A 26155-nucleotide genomic window follows, 5' to 3' on the forward strand; every position below is an offset into this window, starting at 1 on the left:
TGCTTATGTAGTAGGGGCATCTCAGGTAACTGAAATGGTTACCATGGGACATACTAACTGTGGAATTATTCAGCTTTTGAAATCTTGTCAATACACTCTTCAATGATGATGTTACCCATGTTTTATTGGACACATTTAAGCTCATTCAGGTCTTCCAGGACACAGAGTAGAAGGAAACAAAGTTATAGATCATCTTGTTGCATCAGTGTAATGTGTATCACCTTACTTTTCAGACCAAACATCACATGTCCTACATCATCAAAATGCTTCCAGTTTACCCAAAGAATTTGATCTCACTAGGAATAGACCTGAACCACAATCAAACAATGCTCTAAATGTATTATTCACCTGCTCTTAGCAACTGGGTCAATTCTTGAGGCTTTAAGCTAAATCATGTTTGGCAGATGGATGTTACTCACATGCAGGAGTTTGGAAGATATTGGTGGGCTTATGTGTCTATTGACGCTATTCTCACTTTATTTTTGCTGCAGCACAAATGGGAGAAAGTGCTAAGCAGGTAATTAATCATGGCCTGGCCACTTTTGCTGTCATGAGAAAACCTCAATATTTCAAAACTGGTAATGGTCCAGCTTATGCCACTTCTTCTTTTCAACACATTTGGCTTCCTATCACATTATTCATAAGACAGGAATTCCATACAATGCTCAAGGACAAGCAATGGTAGACAGTGCCAATAAAACACTAAAAGATTCAACTTCAAAAGCAAAAAGGGGAGGTAGGGAATAGCTATCTCCGCAGAATCAATTACATCATGCTCTTTTTACTTTAAGTTTTTAAAATTGTGGTGAGGGCCACACTGCAGTTTAGAGGGATTAAGTCTCTGGTCCAGTTTGTTCAGCATGGTACGGTGGAAGGACTTACATCAGGAAAATGGAGTGGGCCAGTTCCAGTAATAATGTGGAGAAGAGGCCATGTCTTTATCTTTGCAGAAGGTGTTGAGAGGCAGATTTGGGTACCACGGAGAGCAATGTGACATCAACATGGATGCAACAGCCAGACTCAATGTGCAACTCAAAAGATTGAGGACTGCTCCAGAAACAAGGGACTGCCACAGCAAGACCCACCGCGAAATCCCAGAAGAGGAGAACAGCCAAGAGAAACAACCAACCAATGGAGCTGCACACTGAGTGCAAATCCCTTGACTTGGGATCAGATCAAGAAACTGATGGAAGGGGCCTCTGTGATTCCAGCTACCATGTTTATGGCAATGCTAGCCACTGTAGGTTGCCAGCTACATATGGTGACAGGAGAAAATTACTTGGACCTATTTTCCAGACCCTCCTGTAGTTAATGGATCTAGTCCAGTGTTCACAAATCACTCTGCTATGGTGAGGGTTTATCTGAATGGCATATTATTTCCTCTCGTTACTTTAATTTTACTTATTCTGGGTATAGAGCTGAGGCCCCTATTTGTTTGTCTATTCATTAAAATAATGTGTGCTTACAAGTGTCCCAGGAATATAACACACCCTGTGGTTGCACTGTGTGTCCACCATTTCTGGTCCTTGGGATTTGGAAAAATACCTGCAAACCATTAATGAAATAGGGTTTCCTAATTCCAGTCATGAGAACTCTGCCAAACACCTTCTGCTCCCTTATTGTCCTAATTCTGCTGCCTGAGACCTGGGAATGTTTCCAAATTGCTAGATTCTGCTAAGTGTTCTCATAAGACATAACATTTCCCAGTCTCAGTCATATGTCCTGGACTGGTCTCATCAACTTGATTTGGCGTGTCCTCATGATGAATTCATGACTCCTGGGGCATTTCTTAGTAACATCTTGACCACAAGTTCAAGAGGCCTTCAGAAGGATTTATGGCATCTAGTTGCTGCTTTAGATTTTGTTAACTTCACTAGTCCATTAGTAACGGATGTAACCTGTGGTCGTACTGCCACCCCCCTGATGGTTTGAGAGCATGTATTACGTTTCCTTATGTGTTATTAACAGAAAATACTAATATCAAAAGAATGGACAGTAACTGATATTTTGTGCAGTGTACTGTGATCTCACTGTGTGACTAAACATAACAAAGATCAAGATTTTTGTATTTATACCAGTCTTCCTTATTATGCTTCCCACTAGCATTATAGATAACTGGTATCAAGATAAAGGAGTGCAAGTCCTTCAGGCACTCCAAAATCAGAAGATTCAGTCACACTGTGCCATGGGACTTGTCTTTGGTACTGTTACTTTAATTAGTGTAATTACTTCTGCAATCACTGCCTCTGTCACTCTGGCACACAGCTTTCAAAAACCTCATTCTGTCAACACTTTAGCACAAAATACTTCAGGATCCTTTCGAGATGAGGCTATCGATAATACACTTGAAGCTAACATAAATGCTTCAGAAGCTATTATCATGAGCTTAGGTGACCAGATACAAAGTCTAAAAGTCAGACAATTACGATGCCACGTTGCCTATCAATTTATTTATGTAACACCTGTTCCATACAATAGCTTTCAGGGGGATTGGAAAGAGAGGAATATGCATCTGATAGGAATTTAGAATCATAAGAATGTTAGTTTAGGTCTCCTGCAATTGCATCATTATATCCAAGTCAAGCAGGAAAGTCAGATTCCTGTGCTGTCTTCTACCAATTTTGCAGAAAAGCTGTGAGATAACCTAATGGTTTCAGTCCTTATAATATGCTCGAATGTACTACATGGTATCTCATAGGGTTTGTTTTCTTACTCTACATTCTGTGTTGTTTCCTCACAGTCAGTTGAAAGTTTGTCTGGTCCAGTTCCAACACTTCTGAATAGACATGCATAGGTTGCACTAAAAAATAAAAAAAGGAGATGTGGAAATGAGCCCCAGTTATTCCCTGATCCTGCAGTGTAGGCAAAAGCCAAGACTGGAAAGCATTCTTTGCCAAAAGGCACGTGTCAGTCATTTAAAAGCTCTTAGTGTGGCTGCCAGGCTAAAGACACTGGTAACAGGTTTATTGGAGGAGACTTGATCAATTTCCTTTGTTTCTGGTGGTAGAATGTTGGTGAAGATATGTGTCTACTTCTCTGCAGAACACAAACCAGGTTGACCTGATAACTTTAAGTGTCTGCTTCTTTCACCTTCTGACTGACTTGACCTGATGGTGGAGGCACCTCACATGATGTATCTTCTTGGATCTGGAGATGAAGTGTTCCTCTGCTCTGAGGTCTTTAAGAAAGAAGTGACCAACTACTCCCCAGAATGTGAACCAAGCGGTTGATGTCTCTTTCTCTATTCTCTGCTGAAAACTCCCCTCTCCTTCTGGTGCAGCAGCAGACTCTGATTCTTGATATGCTCCTCTGAATCCTAATTGTTTCACAAGGACCCATATGTAGGGCTATTCTCAAGTCCTTGAGCACCTTTTAGTACCCAAACACCAACCATATCCTCAGTAACCTCCTCTAGGACTGGGGCCAATTTGGCAGGTCTAGCCTCAATTCTCTAAGAGCTCACAGCATAGACCCGAGGACCCAAGGTATAATACAAAGTCAGTAGGCCTTTTCTGGCAGAAGGGACATGATTGGATTTTTCTCCTTAATTAGGGACATCACCCAGAGCATTAGCCAGCCTGCCTCCCTGTCCAGACTATGAAGGGGGCAGGGAGCATGGGGAGTATTGGTTTCTTTTGTTTTGATGGAAGTGCTTTGTCTTATGGGAAGAGTGGTGTTCAGTAATTACATAAGGATTGTTTCAGGATGTGGATTTGAGAAAGGAGGTCAGCAACTAGGAAGTTTCTGGAAGAAAAATCATTTGGTCTGGCAACAGAGTACAAAACGAAGGACTTAAACAAGCTATGGAGTGTCTAAAACGTTACAGATGGGGAACTTGAGCAGCTGCATGTGGGTATCAAGGATCTGGTGAGAGACGATGGCTGAGGGCCGAAGTCCAGGAATGTATTGCACACAGCCAGCCAAAAAAACTTTCAGGCTAACAACAAAACAAAACCAGTTACTACTAATCTTAAGAAGATAAACATTGTGAATGATGAAAATGTTAACCGAGTGAATAAAGCTTTTGTGAACATACCGAAGGAACTTGCACACTTCTCAAAAGGCCTTTCTCTGGAACCTCTGCAGAAAGATCTGAGTTCTCAGCATCATGAAAATGAACCACTTAATGTTGACGAAGCTATAGGATTGATGGCTCAGTTGTAATTCAATGGAGATGCATCGAATTCCCCCCAAAAGATCAATAAATTAAATGTTTTCTACAAAAAAAAAAAGTTACAGATGGTTTTTGGAAGGTAAACTGCAAACAGTTTTTGTATGTGATCAAGTCATGTCTGTTATGTCTGTTGGATTTCTTTTTTTTCAAATTTTTATATTTTAACTTAGATTCACTGTACACAAATGGGGTACAACTTTCATTTCACTGGTTGGAAACAAAGTAGAGTCACACCATCTGTGTAACTGTACATGTACACAGGGTCATTCTTGTTGAGGAAACTGGGTCTTAGGAGGCTGTCACACTGGTTTTGGGGTCCTCTGAATGGTTGCCTCATGTCTCATTGCTGTGTCAGTTTGCTGCAGTGTGGTTTATGCCCTACATGTGTGTGGCTGTAGGTATATATACATCTGGGAGCTGGGTATGTTTGCCTGTGAGATTGGAGTGCTGGTGTGGGGCTTAATGGAATGGGGGTTTGTATGGGCTTGGTACAGGCAGGATGGCTGCACTGCCTGTGTAAAGCCAGCATGGGTTTTAATTTTAGAAACTTTTGTATTGACACTTCGAAGGAGCTCTTGAGTGGGCACATTTGGTTCTCGGGTGTGTGCATGTTTCTGGTCACATATATTTAGGGTGTCAACTGTGTTGACAGTTGTTTAGCCAATGATGCAGTGGTCACTGAGGGACTATGGAGCAGATGTGGGCTCTGATTCTTTGGGACATGGTTTGCTTGAGTGGTGGAAGTCTGCTGAAGGCAGGAGGTGGTCTTGATGAGAGCAGATTGGTGTTTTGGGAGGACTTTCTTGATTTGATACATGGACGGTTGGATTCTGGTTTCTGTCAGTGCACTGAGGTTTGACCTTAGAGAAGCTATTGAGTAACTTCTCCATACTGAGTGGGGTATGATTCTCCCTCCAAAGTGTATCAATATATTGGTACGCTCCAAACAGTTAACTCAGGATCTACCATAACACACAGGGAATCAAAGGATACAGGACCATGTTGTTAAGAGTGACTAATACAATAGGTCACAAACCTTTCCCATGGTTGCTCATGAGAAAGGGAAGGAACACCAGCTTACACCCTATCAGGAGGCAAAGGGAATAACAGGGAACACTTGTTCTTCTCTTTTTTCTCTTACAGATGGAAATTATTCCCTCTGCTATGTTCCACAATTGAAATCACTTTGATCCACAAGCTCTAAAAAAGAAATGCCTGATATTTTTCTGCATCCAAGCCTGGCCCAAATATGAGCTGGAGGCCACTGGGATAAAATGGCCTCCAAAGGGAAGCATAAACTACAACACCAACTTACAGCTAGACTTGTTTCATGAAAGGGAGGGAAAATGGGCAGAAGTCACTCTGGGTACGCATTTTGCCTTTTGTGCCCCAAATGGCAAATGTGCTTGCTTCTCAGTTGCCTGCCTGACATCTGTCTGTAAAGTGGGCTGCATGAGCAAGTGCCCAAACCAGTTCAAGACCAAAGAAAAAGTTTCACTTCTAAAATTCATGCCACTATGGAAAATAAATGGTTGGTTTTCTTATACTATGGAATTCCTTTTAGTAAAATTCCGTCCTACATGACAGAGAAAGGGAGTCACAGAAGGAAAAGGAATCTAAAAAGGCAGCCTGCACCAGGTCCCACATCTTTTGAAGACAATTAAAAGGCATAAATGCTGCTTTGGGGACAACTGTAGCAGGTGCTATCCCAAATCGTCGGAGACTCAAACAGACCCATTTGTTCTTAGGCTTCAATTTATTCCTCCCTCTAAGGCCTCCTTCTGTTCTAAAAGTAATGGCTCCAGTTTGTCAGCCAGATGAGTTCAGTGTCTTTTAACAGTACCGACCTCCCTATTGCCCAAGGATTACTATTGTTCTCTCGAAAATTCTTTTAAAAAAATGCATATTTTTGGATTCTTGGTCAATATGCTATGTGAACAGATTAAAATATATGGCTTAAACTTAGAAAAGACTCCAGATCCTTTCAGTGAAAAGTTCTTACATTGCCTTTCCCATATGGGTTCCAAATAATTCTGGAGTCAGAAGAGGGGCGATTTTTCATTTCTGGAGATAGGATTAACCCACTAGGTAGACTCCTTGGTGGGAAAAGTCCTACAAAATTGCCAAACCCTGGAAATTTTTGACCACTAATGCTGGGGGAAATTGTCTTATTCCAAGGAGAATATCACTTTTATGTTAACAGTTCTAGATTCAAATCCATTGACAAAAAAACTCCAATCAGATTGTAACTCAGGAAGAAGAGCTTTCCAATTGGTGGACATCACATGGGCACTACTCCTTCAGAGGCTGTGGCCCTTACTTGCCCACTTAGACATGGAGTTTTGGGGTTTGCACTTTGGCTTATGAATATTAAATGCCCTAATGAAATTTGTCCCTTATTGTCTTCAAGCTATTGAGTTGCAGATGGTGTTAGAGATGGAGACACAGATGGATTATTGAGGTCCTCTAAATAGACACACTGAGGAGTTTCCCTATTTGCCAGAGCTAATGTCCCCATGCAGCCTGAAGAACACAGGGTGGCCATCAACCAAATTCCCTAATGGCAGTTAGGGCTATTTCTTCAGAGGAGGGAATAAGAGCAGGAACTACAATCATGATAGGAATACCGGGCAGAGACCTTGATTGCTATAATTCCATATTCAAAGTATCTAATGGACAAATGAATAAGCATATGAAGAGCACTTGATCAACATTCTGATTGGAGAATGGGGGGCCCATGAACATAGAATGTCTTACTCTGATTGGATGTAGAAACTCACTTTTCTAAAAGTCATCAGACAATGCCTTTAAAGGTCACCTCCAGCAACACCAATACAAACCCCTAGACAGTAACAACAACACATGTGACATGACACCCTCCCTTGTGGGAGCTGTACCACTTGTGTGCTAAAAGAAATAAATAGAATTTGTCACTTTATCCTCTCTTGGCTATGAGTCTCATTCCTCAGATCCACAAGAAAGAACCTACACCTCATGGCACCTAAATAGCAATAAAAGAAAAGGGAGGAATCCCCCAATACCTCACAACAACAACTCAACAACTGACCATATAGATAATACCTTGGAAGAAATGCAGTATGAAGAATTTAGAAAGTTGATGTTTTTAAATGATTCATGAACTACAAGAAGATCTAAGCAAGAATTAACAGAAAAACAAGGAAACAAAAGATCATTTCTGTAAAACAAAGGTTCTGAGAATGAACAAACCAGAAGTCCTGGAAATGACAGACTCAATAAATCCAAGTAAAAATTCAGTTGAAAGCACCACCAACAGATTACACAACAGAGAAGATCGATTTTCAAGTCCTGAAGACACAGTATGTGATCTTAAAAACAGAAACAAAAGACAACAAAAGAACAGAACATTCAGGAAATCTGGCACAACATTAGAAAACCAAACCTAAGAATCACTGACAATGAGGAGACTGGAAAGACGCAATCTAAGGTTATGCATCATCTCTTCAGTGCAATAATATCAGAAAAAATTCTAGACCTTGGGAATGAGATGAAAATCCGCATTCTGAGCCCCAAGTAGACAACACCAATTCAGGTCCTCTCCATAAGACACTGTAAGTAAAAACTATAACACACATAAAACATACAAGTTTAAAAGGCTTGAGAGGAAATTGGAAACTCACATTCACTGTGAAGTCAATGAGAATTACTGCTATTTTCTTCACACCGACTCCCAAAATAAGAAGGGCTTGGAATAACGTATACCACTCCCTCAAAGAATATACTTGCCAACCAATATTGCTATGTGCAATAAAGGTATCCTTCACAGCTGATGAAGAAATAAAAACCTTCCAAGAGAAGTAAAAACCAAAAGAATGTGTGACTACTAAGACAGTACTAAAGAAAAACTTCAACAAATGCAATACCCAGAAAAAATAAAACAATCAGATAACACAAATGCATGAGTCTCATTAGAAGACAAGCCAAGTAAAGGCTAACTAGGACCAAATTAAACATTAGAAATAAAAGGGGAGGAAATCACTGTCAAGTCTCTATAGAAACACTGAATGCAATTGGTCTCAACTTTCCTACTAAAAGCAATAAGTGACTGAGATGATCAAAAACCAAGATTCAACTATGTTTGTTCCAAGAGACTCAACTTAATGATGAATAAATACTTTCAAAGCATGAAGAAAAAAAATGGAATAAGGATGATCCATGCAATTAGACATCAAAACCAAATATGTACAGTTACACTTTTTTCTCACAAAGTAGATTTCAAGCCAAAATTAACCAGTAGACACGAAGTGGGCTAGTTCTTCATACGGGTTCAGGGGTACTGTATAACCGGAAGATGAAAGGATTTTAAGTATTCATCCCCAAACCTCAGTATGCCCACTTTCATTTAAAAGAATTTGACTCAACATAAAAACTCAGACAGACATAATGCAATAATACCGGGTAATTTCCACACAGCTCTCTCACCAATAGATAGGTCAACATAGAACCTATGTCAAGACTTTTCTGATCTAAAAGAATATGATTAAATAAATGGACTTAACAGACACTTACAGAATAATTCTTCCATCAATAACCAAACTCACTTTCTTCTCAGCTACTCCTGAAACCTCCTCCCAAATTAAATATATTTTAGGACACAAAGGAAGACTTAGTACATGCAAGAATAGAATTCCTTGCGATTAATGTTATAATAAAAAAGAAATTAGAAGCCAATAGTAAGGAAAAATGCAAAAACAATATAGACACATGGAGTTTGAATAACATGCTTGCTAACTACTAATGAGCCATACAAGAAATCAGGGTAGAATTCAAAGAATCCTTAGAAAAAATAAGAACAGAGGTACAACCTAATAGAATCTCTGTGAAGATGGTTCTAAGAAGAAACTTCATAGCATTAAAAGCCTACATTAAAAAAGAAAATACCAAATAATCAGTCTTCTATTACAACTTAAAGTGCTAGAAATGGAGAAACAAACTAATTCCAAAACCAGTGGAAGACAAGTAATAATATCCAAGCTAGAATTAAAGAAATTGAGAATTAAAAAAAAAGGATCAGGGATAAAAAGACTTGATTCCTTGAAAAGATAAACAGAACTGATAAGAAGATGTTCACAAAATTCTAGACATGCATGACCTTCCCAAACTGATCTAAGAGGATGTCAAAAAGCTAAATACACAATATCAAGTAACAAGTTCAAAGTGGTATTAAAAGCAAAGGAGTAAACAAAAATCCTTCCACCTTTCACCAAGGAAAAGTACAGGACCAGATGGATTTACAGCTGATTCTACCAGACCTTAAAAGAAGAACTGTCATCAGTGCTCCTCAACTGTGTCCAGAGGGAGCGCTCCAAAACACATTCCATGAAGCAAGTTACCTCCCTGAGGCAAAAGCCGGATAAGGACACTTTGAGGAACAAATCTAAATAACAATATCTCTTAAGATAACAGATGGAAAATTCCCTAATAAGATACTAGCAATCCTATTAAAATACATGTCAAGGAGACTATGTCATAAGCAAGTTGGTTTCACTCCAGGGATGAGAAGTGGGTTCTAAAAACATGAATCCATAAATGTAATTTATTACATAGAGGTAAGGATGAAAAAACATGATCATAAGGATAGATGCAGAAAACATCTTACACAAAATTCAGCACCCTTTCACATATGAAACATTAATAGAGAAACTTAACAGCATAAATACTATATATGATAAATGCACAGCCAACATCATACTAACCAGGGAAAAACCAAATGACTTTTCTCTAAAGTCAGAAACAAGACAATGATGTTCACTCTTTTCACTCTTATTCAATATAGTATGAGAAATTTTAGCCAGAACAGTTACACAAAGGAAGGAAATTAAAGGATAAAAGGAAGAAAAAGAAGCCCAACTATCTCTGTTTGCAGATGATCTGATACTATATTTAAAATACCCCAAAATCTCCACCAGATTTTTAGAGCTGATGAAAATAATTCAGGACAGTAGTAAGACACAAAAGCAACATGCAAAAATGAATAATTTCCCTATATGGCAATAACACACCTGATGAAAAAATATTACGGAAACAATTCCATTCACAAGATAAAAAATACCTATGAATAAATCTAACCAAGGAGGTTAAAAAGCTCTGTCATAAAAATTACAGAAAACTAGAGAAATAATTTGAAGAAGGCATTAGAAAATGAAATTACCTGCCATATTCTTTAGGTAGACAGAATTAATACTGTCAAAATGGTCATATAATCAAAAGCAATGCATGGATTCACTGTAATATCTGTCAAAGGATAAATAATGATCTTGAAAGAGCTAGAAAAAACAGTCCTAAAATTCATATGGAAGAATAAAGACACAGAATAACCAAAGGAACACTGAGCAAAAAGAACAAGGGTAGAGCATTCTGAATTCCTAACCTTAAATTTTACAACAAAGTTATAATAACAAAATCAGGAAGAAATTGGCATAATAATGGACAGGAAGACTAAAATGATAAAATACAAAACATCCACACAGATACAGTTATCTGATCCTTGACAAAGGTGCCAGAAACCTACGATGTAGCAAAACCAGCTGTTTAAACAAATGGTGATCAGATAATTGGATATTCATATGTAGAAGAATGAAACTGCATCCCTATCACTCACCTTACACAAATGTGCACTCTCAAGTGAATCAAAGACCAAGGGATCAGTGGGAAAACTTTGCACCTGTTAGAAAAGAACACGGGCTCAACACTCCAATGTACAGTCAGAGGCACTCATTTCCTATGTAGGTCTGAAAAAGCTTTAAGTTTGAAAGTATATTAATATTTGAAAGTATATTATTTTGTTTAATCTTCTCAACAATTCTGTGATGTGGGTATTATCAGAGTGAAATAAAAACAAGTAATTATGGGGTGTAATTCTATTTTTTAAATTTCTGCATAGCAAAGAAAATATGATCATGAAAAGCCTATAGAATGGGAGAATGTCTTTGCCAACTACTCTGCTGACAGAGAATTAATATCAAAATATTCTTAAAAAAAAAAAAAAAAACAAAGATTAGATATTGGAAAGTAACCTAATCAACATTGGGTCAGATGAATTAACCAGACATTACTTAGAAGAAGAAATGCAAAAGGATAACAAATACATGGCAAAAATGCTTAACATCCTTAGCAATCAGAGAAATATGAATTGAAACTACATTGAGTTTTCATCTCATCCCAGTTAGACTGTCAAGCAACAAGATTATAAATGATAATAAATGCTGGGGAGTTCATAGACAGAAAGGAACACTCACATATTGTCGGTGGGAAGGCAAAAAACCACCACTAGGCACTATTGCAAACACCACGCATCCATCAGTGTCTGAATGGACCCAGCCTATGACCCCATGGTTCCATACATTCTACTCTGTCCCACAAACCTAAAATCAGCATGCTATCATGATGCATGCACCCCAGTATTTATAGCACCATAATTCACAGTTGTGAAGTCAGCAAACCTGTCTAGGTGTCACCTCAATGAATGGACAAAGAAAATCTAGTATGTATACACTATGGAGTTCTGCTGAGCCATAAGGAAAAAGGAAAGTATCTATTGGTAAGTGGATGGTACTGGGAAACATCATGCTAAATGAAATAAGCCAGGCTCACAAAGTTGAAGATTTGATGTTTTTTTCTCTCATAGGCAGGTGCTTAAGAGGAAAAGGAATTTTTAAAAGGGATCTCATGAAAACAGAAGGGAGACCAAAAGAGTACAGGAAAGGGAATGAGGTGGATGGAGTAGAGGCGGGCATGGGGAAGTCTCAAAGACCGAGATCTAGCAATTTCCAGGACTATGCTGAATACTAGTGGTGAAAGAAGGTATCCTGTCTTGTTCCAGATTTTGGAGGAAATACTTTCCATTTTTCTTTTTAGAATGATGTTGTCCTTGGGCTTAGCACAGATAGCTTTTACAATGTTGAGGTATGTTCCTACTGTTCCTAGATTTTCTAGTGTTTTGAACAGGAAAGGGTGCTGTGTTTTGCCCAATTGTCTTCAAGTCTATTGATGTGATGAATTATGTTTATTGATTTCTGTATGTTGAACCAACCTTGCATCAAGTGGGATGAACCCCACTTGATTGTGGTGCACTATCCTTTTCATACATTTTTGTATGCTATTTGCCAGAATTTTATTGAGAATTTTTGCATGTATGTTCATGAGGGATAGTGATCTGAGATTTTCTTTCCTTGATGTGTCTTTGTGTGGTTTTGGAATTAGGGTGATACTAGCCTCTTAGAATGAGTTTCAAAGAGTTTCCTAGTTTTTTGTTTCATGGAATAATTTGAAGAGTATTGGTGTTAATTCTTCTTTGAAGGTCTTGTAGAAGTCATCTGAGAATCCTTCTGGTCCTGGGTTTTTCTTGGTCAGTAGGCTTCTGATGGCATCTTCCATTTCGTTGTTTGAAACTGATCTGTTTAGATTGTGTATGTCCTCTTGATTCAGTTTCGGAAGTCCTCTAGATATTTGTTGATGCATAAGAGTTTTTCTATTTTATTGGAGTATGCATTTTCAAAAGAGTTTTGGATTATCTTCTATATTTCAGTAGTGTCCATAATGATGTTTCCTTTTGCATCATGAACTTTGGTAATTAGAGTTTATTCTCTCTTTCTCTTCATTAGTGTGGCTAAGGGTTTATCAATGTAATTTATTTTTTCAAAAAACCAACTATGTGCTTTGTCAACTTTTTGAATTGTTTCTTTTGTTTCAATTTCATTGACTTCAGCTCTGATTTTAACTATTTTCTGTTCTACTACTTTTGGTGTTTATTTGTTCTCTTTCTAGGGATTTGAGATGTAATGTTAGTTCACTTATTTGATGACTTTCTATTCTTTTAAGGGATGAGCTCAATGCAATGAACTTTCCTCTTACTGCCTTCATAGTGTCCCAGAGATTTTGATATGTTCTATGGTGTTCTCATGTACCTTTAAGTATTTTTTAAAATTTCATTCTTGATTTATTCTGCTGTTCTTTTGTCATTCAATAGCATATTATCTCCAGGTATTAAAGTGGCTTCTATTTTTAATTTTATTGTTGATTTGTAATTTCATTGCATTATAATCTGATAGAATGCAGGGTATTACCTCTAGTTTTTTGTACTTCCTAAGAGTTGCTTTGTGGCCTGAGATATGATCTGTTTTAGAGGAGGATCCATGTACTGTTGAGAAGAAAGTGTATTTGTTCATTGATGGATAAAATATTCTACATATGTCCATTAAGTATAAATTACTGATTCTCTTATTTAGTACTATAGTTTGTTTAGTTTTTGTTCAGAAGATCTATTCAACCTAGTCCTGAAAACTGTAGCCAGGGCAATTAGACAGATAAACTAAATTAAAGGGATATGACTAGGAAAAGAATTCAAACTGTCCCTATTTACCAATGACATCATGATTCTTTATCTAGAAGATCCAAAAAATTTCAGCAGAAAACTTCTACAGAAACCACAAATTAATTCAGCAAAGTAGCAGGATATAAAATCAACATCCATAAACCAAACACGTTCCTATACATCAGTGATGAATCCACTGAAAGAGAAATTAGGAAAACTATCTCATTCACAATAATCTCAAACAAAATAAAGTACGTGGAAATCCATCTAACAAAAGAGGTGAAAGACCACTCTGATGAAAACTACAGAACACTAAAGAAAGAAATTGAAGAAGATATTAGAAGGTGGAAATACTTGCTCTTGGATAGGCACAATTAACATAGTCAAAATGGCCACACTACCAAAAGTGTTATACAGATTTAATACAATTCCTATTAAAATTCCAATGGCAATCTTAATAGAACTAGAAAAGGCAATTGTGAAATTCATTTGGAAAAATAAGAGACCCAGAATAGGTAAAGCAGTCATCACCAAGAAAAGTGAAACAGGAGGCATTACAATACCAGACCTTAAACTACGTGACAGTCATAGTAACAAAAACCGCATGGTATTGGCTCCAAAACAGACAATGTAGACCAATGGTATGGAATAGAAGACACAGAAACAACCCACATAAAAACAGTTATCTCAAACTAGACAAAGGTGACAAAAATATTCATTGGAGAAAAGATAGCCTCTTCAACAAATGGTGCTGGGAAAAATGGAAATCCATATGTAGCATGAAACTCAAAGTGAATCAAAGACTTAGGCACTAGAATAGAGGCCCTGTGCCTAAAGCAGAAAAACTAGGCCCAAATCTCCACCTGTGGATTAGGAACTGATTTCCCTAACAAGAATTCTAAAGGACAACAAATAAAATCAAGCATCAAGAATGAAATGGATTCAAACTAAAAAACTTCATCTCAGCAATTGTTTTATATGTTAAAACAATAACATGAAGAGAGAGTCTACAGAATGGGAGAAAATGATTACTACACATACCTCAGATAGAGCATTGATCTTCAGGATATATAAAGAACACAAAACACTTAACACCAAAAAACAAGTAGCCCAATTAATAAATGGTCTAAGGAACTGAACAGACACTTTCTAGAAGAAATACAGCCAGTCAACAAATATATGAAAATGTGGTCAACATTCAGAGCAATAAGGGAAATGGAAGTGAAAACAAACCTAAGATTTCATCTCCAGTCAGAATGGCAATTATCAAGAAAACGAGCAGCAATATATGTTGGAGAGGATGTGAGGAAAAAGGTATACTCGTACTTTGCTGGTGGGACTGCAAATTGCTGCAACATTATAGAAATCAGTATGGAGATTCCTCAAAAAACTTGGAATGGAACCACCACTTGATCCTGCTATCCCTCCACTTATATAAAGAGGACTTAAAATCAGCATACCAGAGTGACACAGTCACTCAACATTTACAGCAGTTCAATTCCCAATTGCTAAACTATGGAATCAACCTAGATGTCCTTCAATAGATGAATAGATTAAATAACATTTGGTATACACACACACACACACACACACACACACACACACAATGAAATATTACTCAGCCTTAAGAATGAAATTATGGCATTTACCAGGAAATGGATGGAGATGGAGAATATCATGCTATGAAAATAAGTCAATCCCCAAAAAACAAAGGCTGAGTGTTTCTCTGATATGTGGAGACTAATTTGCAATGACAGGGTGGGGACTAGGGAAGAATAGATGTACATGAGGTTGGACAAGGAAGTAAAGGGAGTGGAGCAGATATGGGGATAGAAAGGATAGTAGAATGAATCGGAGATTATTACCTCCTGTGCATTAATGATTACATGACCGCTGTGATTCTACATTGTGTACAACCAGAAGAGTGAGTCATTGTACTCCATTTATGAATGAAATGTCAAAATACATTCTACTTTCATGTATAGCTAATTAGAATAAAATAAAAATATAAATCTACCAATTTGATATGTTGTATACATAATTATATCACAATGAATCCTGCTCACAACTATGATTATAAGGCACTAATGAAATAAATTCATAGAAAGAAGAGCAGTGGAATAATAGAAGCAGAACTGGGGGAGGAAAAGGAGGGCAAGGGGAAGTACTGTGGAAAGAAAAGGAATTAATTATATTATGTAAAGATATGAATATGTCAAAATGATACCCATTATCCCATATAATTACAAAGTACTAATAGACCATGATAATGAAAACACCTAAGCACAGACCTAAGCAAAAAACAGCAAATGGGACTGCTTCAAACTCAAAACTTTCTGCACGGCAAAAGAAACGTAAGGGTGAGGAGACATCCTACAGAATGAGAGAAAATGTTTTCCAGCTCTTCTTCCAACAGAAAACACAGGTCTAGAACTTATTAAAAAATGAAGAAAGATTAACAAAGAATCAAATAACATGATCCACAAACAGGCAAATAAAATGAACTGCTCACAAGGTATGGGTGGCCAATAATTTCAAGAAAAACTCTTCAACATCTTTAGCCATCAGGGACATGCAAGTTGATACTATACTGACAGTTACTTAAGAGGTTCTGGATGAGACAGAAGGTTCACAAGTTCAAAGGCTGTCTCAGCAACTGAGACTCGGTCTTAAAATAAAAATTAAAGAAAGACTGGGGAGCCAGGAACAATGGTGCATGTCTGTAATTCCAGCAGCTCTGGAGGCTGAGGCAGGAGGACTGTGAGTTCAAAGCCAGCCTCTGCAACTTACTGAGGCTCTAAGCAACTTAGTGAGACCCTATCTCTAATTAAATTATAAAAGATCTGGGGATGTGGTTCAGTGGTTAAGCATATCTGAGTTTCATACCTGGTATGAAGGAAAGGAACAAAAGGAATCAGAAAGGGAAAGGGAAAAATAAAGGAAAGGAAATAAGGAAGGGAAAGAGGGAGTTAGGGGAAAGAAAGAAAGGGAAAGAATGAAGGAAGGAAAGAAGGAATGAAAGAGAAATAAAGAAAAACAGGGGATGTAATTCTGAAAGATGACTTTGTCAATGCGGAACTGCTGATTTCATCACTCTTGAAGAACTGCTATGAGTGCCCCTGGGTTCAGAAAAATAATCTCGATGACTGCTACATTATCTTACTAAGGGCCATATTTAAAAACAGGTTATGAGGCAGAAAGGCAAACAAGAAAACTTGACGGATTCACAGGGAAATAATTATTGGACATTTAACCAGGAGAAGCACAGGCATCAGACTTGCTGCACAAAGACTTTATTCAGCTTCCTGCAACATGCTCAAAAAGCAAAAGGAAACTTTGAACCAAGTACAAGAGGAAAGCGAGAAAATGGCTGCTCACAAAATGAACAATATTAATAAAGTTGGAATTTACAAAAAGAAATCACACAAATTCTGGAACTAAAACTATAGTAATGAAGTGAAGGTACTACTCAAGTGGCTAAACAGCAGACCTCAGCATACAGAATAAAGAATTAGCAAGCTTGGAAAATAACTGACCTAGTTTAATCAGAGTCAGGTGCAGGAAGAGAAAAATTGAAGAATGAATAGTAGTGTTATGCTTTAGAAGTGAGATATCCCCCAAAAACTCTTGTGTGAGACAATGCAGAGATGTTCAGACATGAAATGATTAAATTTTGAGGGCTTCAGACTAAACAGTGAATCAATCCATTTGATTGATTAATACTTTGAGTGGATGAAGGGGTGGGAACTCTAGGTAGGTAGGGTGTGGGAAGTAGGTCATACCTTTAAAGATATTACCCATGATATTTTACACTCAAGCTCTGATTCTTTGCTGTCCATGATGATCAGGAAGGAAGGAGAGAGAGAAAAAAAGAGAAAGAGAGAGAGAGACAGAGAGACAGAGACCACTCACCAGATGCCAAATATATACCCCAAAGACACACCCTCGATGACCCACACACTCCAGCTACATCCTACCCACCTTCAGTTATCACTCAGTTAATCCCATTAACAGGATTAATTCACTGATTGGTTAAGGCTCCCATTACCCAACTACTTCTCCTCTAACCCCTCTTGCATTTTCTCACACATGAGCTTTCGGGGGACACTTCACATCCAAACCAAAACTATCCTTGAACCCAGACACATCAAAACACATCAAAAACACAGGGCACCAAGATCTAGTGGGTTTCATCCCAAAGATGTGAGACTGGCTCAACATATGGAAATAAATACAGGTAATTCACAGCATAAACAGGGTTAAGGAAAAGAACCATGATTATCTCAATAGTTGTAGAAAAATCCCTGTAGCACCCATTCATGTTTAAATCTCTAGAGTAAGTAGGGATAGGAGGAACCACCTTAAACACTGTAAAGGATACAGATGACAAATCCATGGGCAACAGAGCATACTGAACAGAGAAAAACTGAAAGCATTTGCTCTAAACACAGGAACAATACAAGAATGTCCACTATCACCTCTCCTATTCAACATAGTCCTTGAAACTCTAGCCAGAGCAATCAGATATGAGAAGGAAATTAAAGGGATACAAATAGGATAAGAAAAGCTCAAATTATCTCTGCTGATGATATGATCCTATATTGAGAAGACCCCGAAAAATTCACCAGAAGATTTCTAGAGTTGATTACAAACTTAGCAGAATACAGTATAAACATAAAAAATGACTTCCCCATAAACTCCAATAATGAATCTGCCTACAATGAAATTAAGAACATAATCACAATAATCTCTACAATTAAGTGGGGATTAATCTTATAAAGGAGCTAAAGATCTTTGAAAATGAAAACTATAGAACACAGGAGAAAGAAATCAAAGAAGACACAAGAAGATGGAAAGACCTCCCATGTTCTTGGATAGGCAGAATTAATGTTGTTGAAATGGCCAAACTATCAAAAGCATTATAAAGATTCAATGCAGTGCCCATCAAAATACCAATGACACTCCTGTCAGAACTACCAAATGCCGTTCTAAAACCCATTTGGAAAAAAAAACCCCACAGTACACAAAGAAATTTTGAGCAAAATGAGTGATGCTAAAGGCATCAAATTACAGGACCTCAAATTATACTGTCAAGCTATAATAGAAAAAATAGCAAGGAACTAGCACTAAAACAGACATGAAGACCAAAGGAATGAAATCAAAGGCACAGAGAAACACCCACAAAAATACAGCTATCTGACACTCGACAAAGGTGAAAAGATAAACACTAAACACTTTTCAAATGAAATACAATGCCAACAAATATATGAAAAAAATTCAACATCAATAGCAGTTAGGAAAATTCAAATCTAAACTTCATCAAGATTTCAACACTCCAGTCAGAATGGCAGTTAACAAGAATAAAAACACTATGCATTGGTGAGATGTTGGAGAAAGGTACACTCATGTATTGTTTGTGGGACTGCAAGTTAGTGCAAACACTCTGGAAAGTGGTATGGAAAAAGGTAGCCCCGCCAAAGTAGAAATGGACACACCATATGACAAGTTATCACCCTCCTCAGTATTTATCCCAACGTTCTAATATCAGCATACTATTGGGATGTAGTCATATCAATGTCTATAGCAGCACAATTCAAAATAGCCAAGTTAGCCACGCACAGTGGTGCGTACCTGTAATTCAAGCTGCTCGAGAGGCTGAGGCAGGAGGATCACAAGTTCAAAGCCAAACTCAGCAAAAGCAAGGAACTAAGCAAATCAGTGAGACCTTGACTCTAAATAAAATACAAAATAGGGCTGGGGATGTGACTCAGTGGATGAGTGCCCCTGAGTTCAATCCCCAATATGGACCCCCCTAAAAATCAGCTAAGCTAGGGAAACAATGTTGGTGCCCTTTAACGCATGATTGGATAAAGAAAATATGTGATATATCCATATATATATTACATGGATGCACACACACACACACACACACACACACACACACACACACACACACATATATATATAATGGAGTATTACCCAGCCACAAGAAAAGATAAAATTATGGCATTGGCCAGTAAATGTTTGGAACTGCAGACCTCTATGCAAAAGTGAAGAGAGTCAGACCAAAAAAGTCAAAGGTTGAATTTGTATTTGATATCCAGAAACTGGTCCAAAATAAGGGGAAAAAGAAAGGTGGGGGACACTACCAAAAGAGAAGATAAGTGGAGTAGATACAGGGGACTGATGAACAGGGAGAAGGGAAGGAATAGGGAAGAACAGTAGAATGAATCAAACCTAAATTTCCTATGTACATATATGAATACAGCACAGGGATTCTCATAAACATGTACATCCACAAGACATGAATCTTCAAAAGGAATGTAAGTAAATAGCAGAAAGATTAGAAGAATGGGGGGAAAGGGAAAGTGGCGGGCAGGAAGAGAGGGGAAGGAAAAATACTGGGGATTGCATTAGAGTAAATGGTATGCCATGTTTACAACTATGTCAAAATGACCCTAATGTCATCTACAGTTAAAAATAACCAATAAAAATTGTGAGTAATGAAAAGAAGATGTCAGATTGGAGGGAGACTTCATTGCCACTTGGTCCATGGCATGAAATTCAAGGAATGGGACTACTGCTTCTCAGGGAATTGGGAAAGAAATCAATATTTACTTTCTGTCCTCCTCCTTCCTACATTTCTTCTGCTCTCTATTAACAATTTGAAAATCCTAACATTTCTTTTACCTTCACATCAAATTTTCTTTTCTCTAAATGAACTCTATATCTTATGGTCCATTAGATCATATTTAGTTTCTAAATTCCTAAGCTCACCGCCCTACCCTCCAAGGTGGTATAGTGATTAAGATCTGTGGATAGACTTGTTGATATCTGAGGGGTTCTTTAAAGTGGATCTTCTTCTTCGGTGTATTTTACTGCTATTGCTGTTGGCAGTTGCTGACCTTGCCATTCCTCTTTTTGTGGCAGTTACTGTAGCAGATGTCGTACTAGGCACTGGGTATTTGTTCCAATGCTGTATATAGTTTGTTGCTGTTACTATTGTTCAATTCCCTTTTTTCTATAAGGTATTAGGAACCTCCTGGGACACCATGAGTTTGCAGGGTAGGGACTCTGCTGCCGCGATAATTCCAAAACTCAACCAAGAAAAAAAAGCACCTTGCACCACCCATAAACCATGCTTGAACTTTTCAGTGGTATTTTAATACAAAAACACATGACAGGGCTGCAAGTAGGAGCATCTAGATGGAGACCTCAGATCCCGCCCATGGACGTCCACTCCTATGACAGAAACAGAGCCAATTAACTTCTGTTATAGTATGGATACCACACCTACAGGGGGTCTTAATGTACACAGTGTCCAAACCCTTTTAGGATATACTATTGTTAAGTGAAGAGAAGTCACAAAGAGCATACCCCACATAGCCTACCATGTACAACACAATGGCAGAATTGCATGATCTACAAGCACAGCACTCTTGGGAGAACTACAGGGCAAAGTGGAATACTCAAGCTCTGACACAATACACATTACAACAGATTACAATGATCATCACCACAGAACTAGAAGAAAAATGATACTTCAAAACACACTTCAAAATATATTCAAAAATTCCAAATGACTTGATATCCCTGAACACATTGCCAAGAGAAGAATGTGCCCTAAATATGCCAAGCACACTAATGGAAGAGAAATAACCCAAACAGATGCACAAATCCCAACACTGGAATACAAGAAACATGAGAAAACAAGGTAACATGATAACTCCTATGCTTCATAGTTCAACTGACTCCAATGATACTGAAGCACATGAAATACCAGATAAAGTATTCAAAGAAACAATTATAAAATGACCAATGAATTCAAAGAAAACACTTAAAAGAACCAAATGAATTAAGGAAGTGAGAACAGAGTATGCGTGAGAAATTCAATAATGAGATAGTAAATTGAAAAATTAACAAAAAGTAATCTTGGTAATAAAAGGCAACATAAATCACATAAAATGTTCCCTTGAAAATCTCTCTAACAGAGTAGAGCATGAATAAGGTGAATCTCACAGTGGGAAGACAAAGTGGTCAGCCTTGAACATTCAGAAACTATCAATGAAAAGAAGTAACTATGACCAGAGTATACAAGAAATCTAGGGCAACATGAAGTCACTGAATTTAAGAATCACTGGAAAAAAGGAGGGTTGGTAGATTCAGGGTAATGGCATAGACAATCTCTTCAGGAAAATAATAACCAAATTTCCCAAACATTGGAAGGAGATGGACATCGACCCATGGAAAGCACTCAGAACCCTCTAAGGACTTCCCATGACACATTACAGTTAAAATGCCTAATATACAGAGCACGTGTACAGTTTTAGAAGTCTGAAGAGGAAATATCAAGTTGCATTTAAAGGCAAACCAGTAAGAATTACTGATCATTTCTCAGGTCAAACTCTTAGATTTGAGAAGGGTTGGGAAGGTATGTTACAAGCCCTGAAGGAAAATAACTGTCAACCAAACTTGCTATATCCAGTAAAACTATCTGTCAGAATCAAGGAATAAAACCTTCCAGGATAATCAGAACCAGAATTAATAACTACTAAACCAGCACAACAGACAATCCTTCAAAAAATACCACAAGAGAAAACAAAAACAAACGACAGAGCTCACAAAAGAGCTACTCTCATTTGAAGAGTAGCTAGGAAAATGAGAAACAGGAACAATTAAACATCAGAAAAATATGGCTAGAATTAATAAAAGTCTCTCTGTAATAACAAGGAAGTTAAGCAGTCTCAACTCTTCAATTCAAAGGCATAAGTTTGTGGATCAAATTAGGAAACAACACCCAACAATATTGTGCTTGCACAATTCTCACCTTGCAGTTAAACTAACCAAAAGTAAGAAGGCAGGGGAGAAGACCAAAATTAAAGATGCAAAATCACCAAACACATCACAGAAATCCAGAGGATCATCTGGAACTATTTTTGAGATTTATACTCCAATCAATTGGAAAACCTAGAAGAAATGGGTGCCTTTCTAGACAACTATGACATGCCAACATTAAATCAATAGGACACAAAAGCCTAGATGGACCGATAACTAGCAATGAGAAACAGGTTTTAACAAGTTGTCCCTCCAAGAACAAAAGTCCAGGTCCAGATTGATTCCCAGCTGAATTCTACTGCACTCTAAAAAAGAATTCATGCCAATGTTTTTCAAATTATTCCAAGAAAAACCAGTAGATGCAACACTTCCAGAATCATCCAGACAAGGACACGTCAAGGAAAGAAAACTATGCACCAAAATCACTGATGAACTTACATGTAAAAACCCTCAATAAAATATTACCACATCATATTCAACAACATATTAAGAAGAGTATACATGTTGAGCAAGTTAGTTTTAGCCCACAGACTTAAGGATGGTTGAACTGAAAATCAGTAAAAGTAATTCCTTACATAAACAGGATTACAGTCAAAAACCACTCATCTCAGTAGATGCACAGAAAGCTCTCAACAAACGTCAGCACCCACTAATGATTAAAAAAAAAAAAATCTGAAAAAACTATGGTTAGAAGGAACCTACCTCAAGATTTCAAAGGCTGTACACGAAAACAGGAAACACAACATCATAGTGAATGGGGGGAAAACTGAAATCATCTCCTTTAAATCTAGAACAAGACAACGATGTCCACTCTTAGTACTCTTATTTAAGACAACACTACGAATTCAAGTCAGAAGAATTAGGGAAGAGAAGGAAATTAAAAATTACAACTACAATAAAAATAGGCAAAATATCACTCTTTGCAGATGACATGATTCTTAGAAAATCCAAAAATCTTCAATCAAACATTGCAGAGCTTTTTAAACAAAACCAAAGTAGCTGGTTAAAAACATATAAAAATCACACATTTCCTATATACCAATAATGAAAAATAATCCTATTCACAATAGTTCCAAATCTAAAATACCCAAGAATTCATGTACCAAGGTGAAAAACTTCTGCAATAAAAAATGGTGTTAGTCTCCATGGTGACACAAACAGCTCCCGCTTGGTGCTGAGCACCTGGCAGCCATGCATGACCCTGGAAAGGAGGGCGGCCTGGCAGATGGAGAGCTGCCCCAAGGGTGGGCATGGAGCTGGGCTGCAGGTGCCGCCCATGCCGCACTACCCGCGCTGTCCTGCAGCCCAAGGTGGGAGGACCAGGCAGTGGCCAGCCCGCAGCAAGTGTCTGGCTGGGCTGGGCAGTGAAGAGGGACCACCCAGTGATGCCCCCACTATGCCACTGGGTAGTGAGCGCCCAAGTGGGCTGCGGAGAAAGGCTGCACAGAGCTCAGCCTTAGTCGTGCTTCCTGCTTGTCAGCCTCTTGCCTCCCAAATGCTATCACTATCACTTGATGTCACCATGCACAAGGGAGTGAAAGGGACTCGGTGACAGATATAGAAGGAGGCTCCCCATCCCTAGATGTCTGTGGTGGTGTTTAGCTTCAGGTTGGAGGAGCACAGGAAGTATGGTCCAGCCTCTGGCTCCTGTGTCTTTCTATACTGTGAATTCATTCAGTCCCCAGACGTTTACCGGGCGTCTGATAGATAAGGGGCTCTGTGAGAGGTGCCAAGGGATGGGGCTGAGGGACGGAGGTGCAAAAGTGAATCACCTTCAGGGAGCCAGCAGGGAGATGAGAAATGGAACTGGATCTGTGGAAGCTGGAGGGAAGAATAGAGTGGAATTGGACTTCTCGGGAGGGGGCTGTGCTCAAGTAGCTTCTGCTCCCTCTCAGTGAGGAGCTCTCTTCTCCCTAGATGGCTGGGACTGTAGTCAAGGTGTCCTTTTCATCACACCTTGGAACTTTTCAGCTGATTCCACAAGAATGGCTAGGCCCCACCATTGTTGGGAGGCCACTGTGTTTTCTTTTTCCCTCAAAGGGGTTTGGACCTGTCTATGCCATGGGCACACTCCACTTTTCAAGGTGTGCTAGAGTCTGTGCTGTATTTAAATTTTGAAATGAATTCTACTTTTCTATATTATCAGATTTAGAAAACAGATTAAGGATTCCTCTCATTTTTCTTTTTGTAAAATAGCCATATATCAGCATGAGAGGACAGTTGTGGGGCAGTAACAACTACCTCCATATGTCAGTGCTAAATACCGTTTGTCTTTCCCACTGTTTCCAGTGTGCTTGGCAGGTGGGTCCTGCTCACCGTAGTCACTCAAGGACCGAAGGAATGGAGGCGAAGGGTGCATGGGCTCGGGCAATCACTGCAGCCCTGGAAAGGAGATGCTGCAGGGTGTCACTCTGGCAGTTACGTGATCCCACCCATAGGACCACAATGAACCACAGTTCAACATTTCTGGCTCGGAAAAGGGGAGAATAGGACACAGGTGAGCAGTGCTAGTGGCCCCAAAGAGGTTCTAAAATATATTCCACAAGGCCCAGCTTAGTGCTTGGAGGCACTGGGTGATCCACAAGCAATCCACTCACATGATATTTATTAACATGATTGTTAGTAATCACTTTTGCCTCTGAAATAGGAGGCCAGCAGGTACTTCGAAGGCGGATGCTAGGTTGCGCACCTGGCATTATAAAATAGAGAAGTACCATGTACAGACTTTCTCTCCCTTACCACCTGCTTCTTGTATAGACCTCCTGAGTTTTCTGGGAACACCCAGGGTAGAAAAGGAGTGTCAGGCCTGGGGTCTCCCAGGGCCACTCTCTGCAGCAAAGACCACAGGGCAACAGGTAAGACTAGAGGGGGCAGGGATGGGTTTAGGGCAACCTTGGGGCACCTTGTTAGTTTGATATTTACAAGACAATTTGAAAGAGGCTTTTTCTAGTCACAGGAGTAAAAGAACACCCAAAGAGTTCTAGGACACTTATGGATGTGTTAGCCCCCATGTTGGCTATGAGGATGATAAGTTTTGAAGCCTTCCTTGCTGCACTTCCCTAGAAAGAGTTGGATGCTATGGAGTAGGCATTGCCAGGGGGAGTGGGTCAGGCACCTGGCAGCCTGCGGAGAGAGAATGCTTTGGGAGAGCTGGTCACTTAATGTCTTCATTCACATTGAGATGATTGCATGCATACGTTAGAATATTTAAGAATTGGTAAGTTCTTTAAGCAAATGCACGGATAGTATTTCTTCTGGCTCAGTAATCACCTTGGTGAAGTCATTTTTATCAATAGCTCTCTGTAAACAGAAGCGACATGGTCAACTGACCAAGTTGGTCTCTTAGTCCCAGTGACCGAGGGACAACAGTATTCATTGAAGGATGCAGAGACCAAATTCTGGACCAGTTTCATTTGAGTGACGAGATATTGCACTCGAGAGACTTCTGAGTTGGGAAATGAGCAGCTGGGAGAAGCAGGCCTAGACTGTCCAAGAACCAATGCAGAGTGCCGGGCTGGAATGAGGGTGATGCAGACTAAACCAGGAGGAAAAGCAGGCCCAAGGAACTGGTCTTGAAGTATATTTGGGAAGCTCCAAAATTCATTTCTGTATTTCCTATTCTGAGTCCCTGCCTCTTGAATGTCATACTGAAGCTGGCTGTTCAGGTGGAGGGCACTTGTGGCGTGAACTCAGTACCTGGCACTGCCTGTCGCAACAGGGCAGCAACCAAAAAAGAGGACGGATTGGTTGTTCTGCTCCTTTCTGTGGCTTTGCCAGTTACATCCTCTGTCCCA

General features: G+C 38.8%; 1 protein-coding gene and 1 long non-coding RNA gene across 2 annotated transcripts in view; one reads left to right on the plus strand and one right to left on the minus strand.

Moving 5' to 3' along the window:
• The window catches only part of LOC306643084, a 68440-nt gene that overhangs the window by 19011 nt on the left and 23274 nt on the right, over positions 1-26155 (minus strand). The window lies entirely within an intron of this gene.
• Positions 3111-4206, plus strand: LOC306642593 (ribosomal biogenesis factor-like; the record flags this gene model as incomplete). Its single annotated transcript, XM_079108387.1, has 2 exons — positions 3111-3213; positions 3887-4206. 2 exons carry the CDS (start codon positions 3111-3113, stop codon positions 4162-4164), a joined length of 381 nt encoding a protein of 126 aa, XP_078964513.1. The 3' UTR covers positions 4165-4206.

Source organism: Sciurus vulgaris (genome assembly GCF_902686455.1).
Source record: "Sciurus vulgaris genome assembly, chromosome: 13".
Classification (NCBI taxonomy): domain Eukaryota; kingdom Metazoa; phylum Chordata; class Mammalia; order Rodentia; family Sciuridae; genus Sciurus; species Sciurus vulgaris.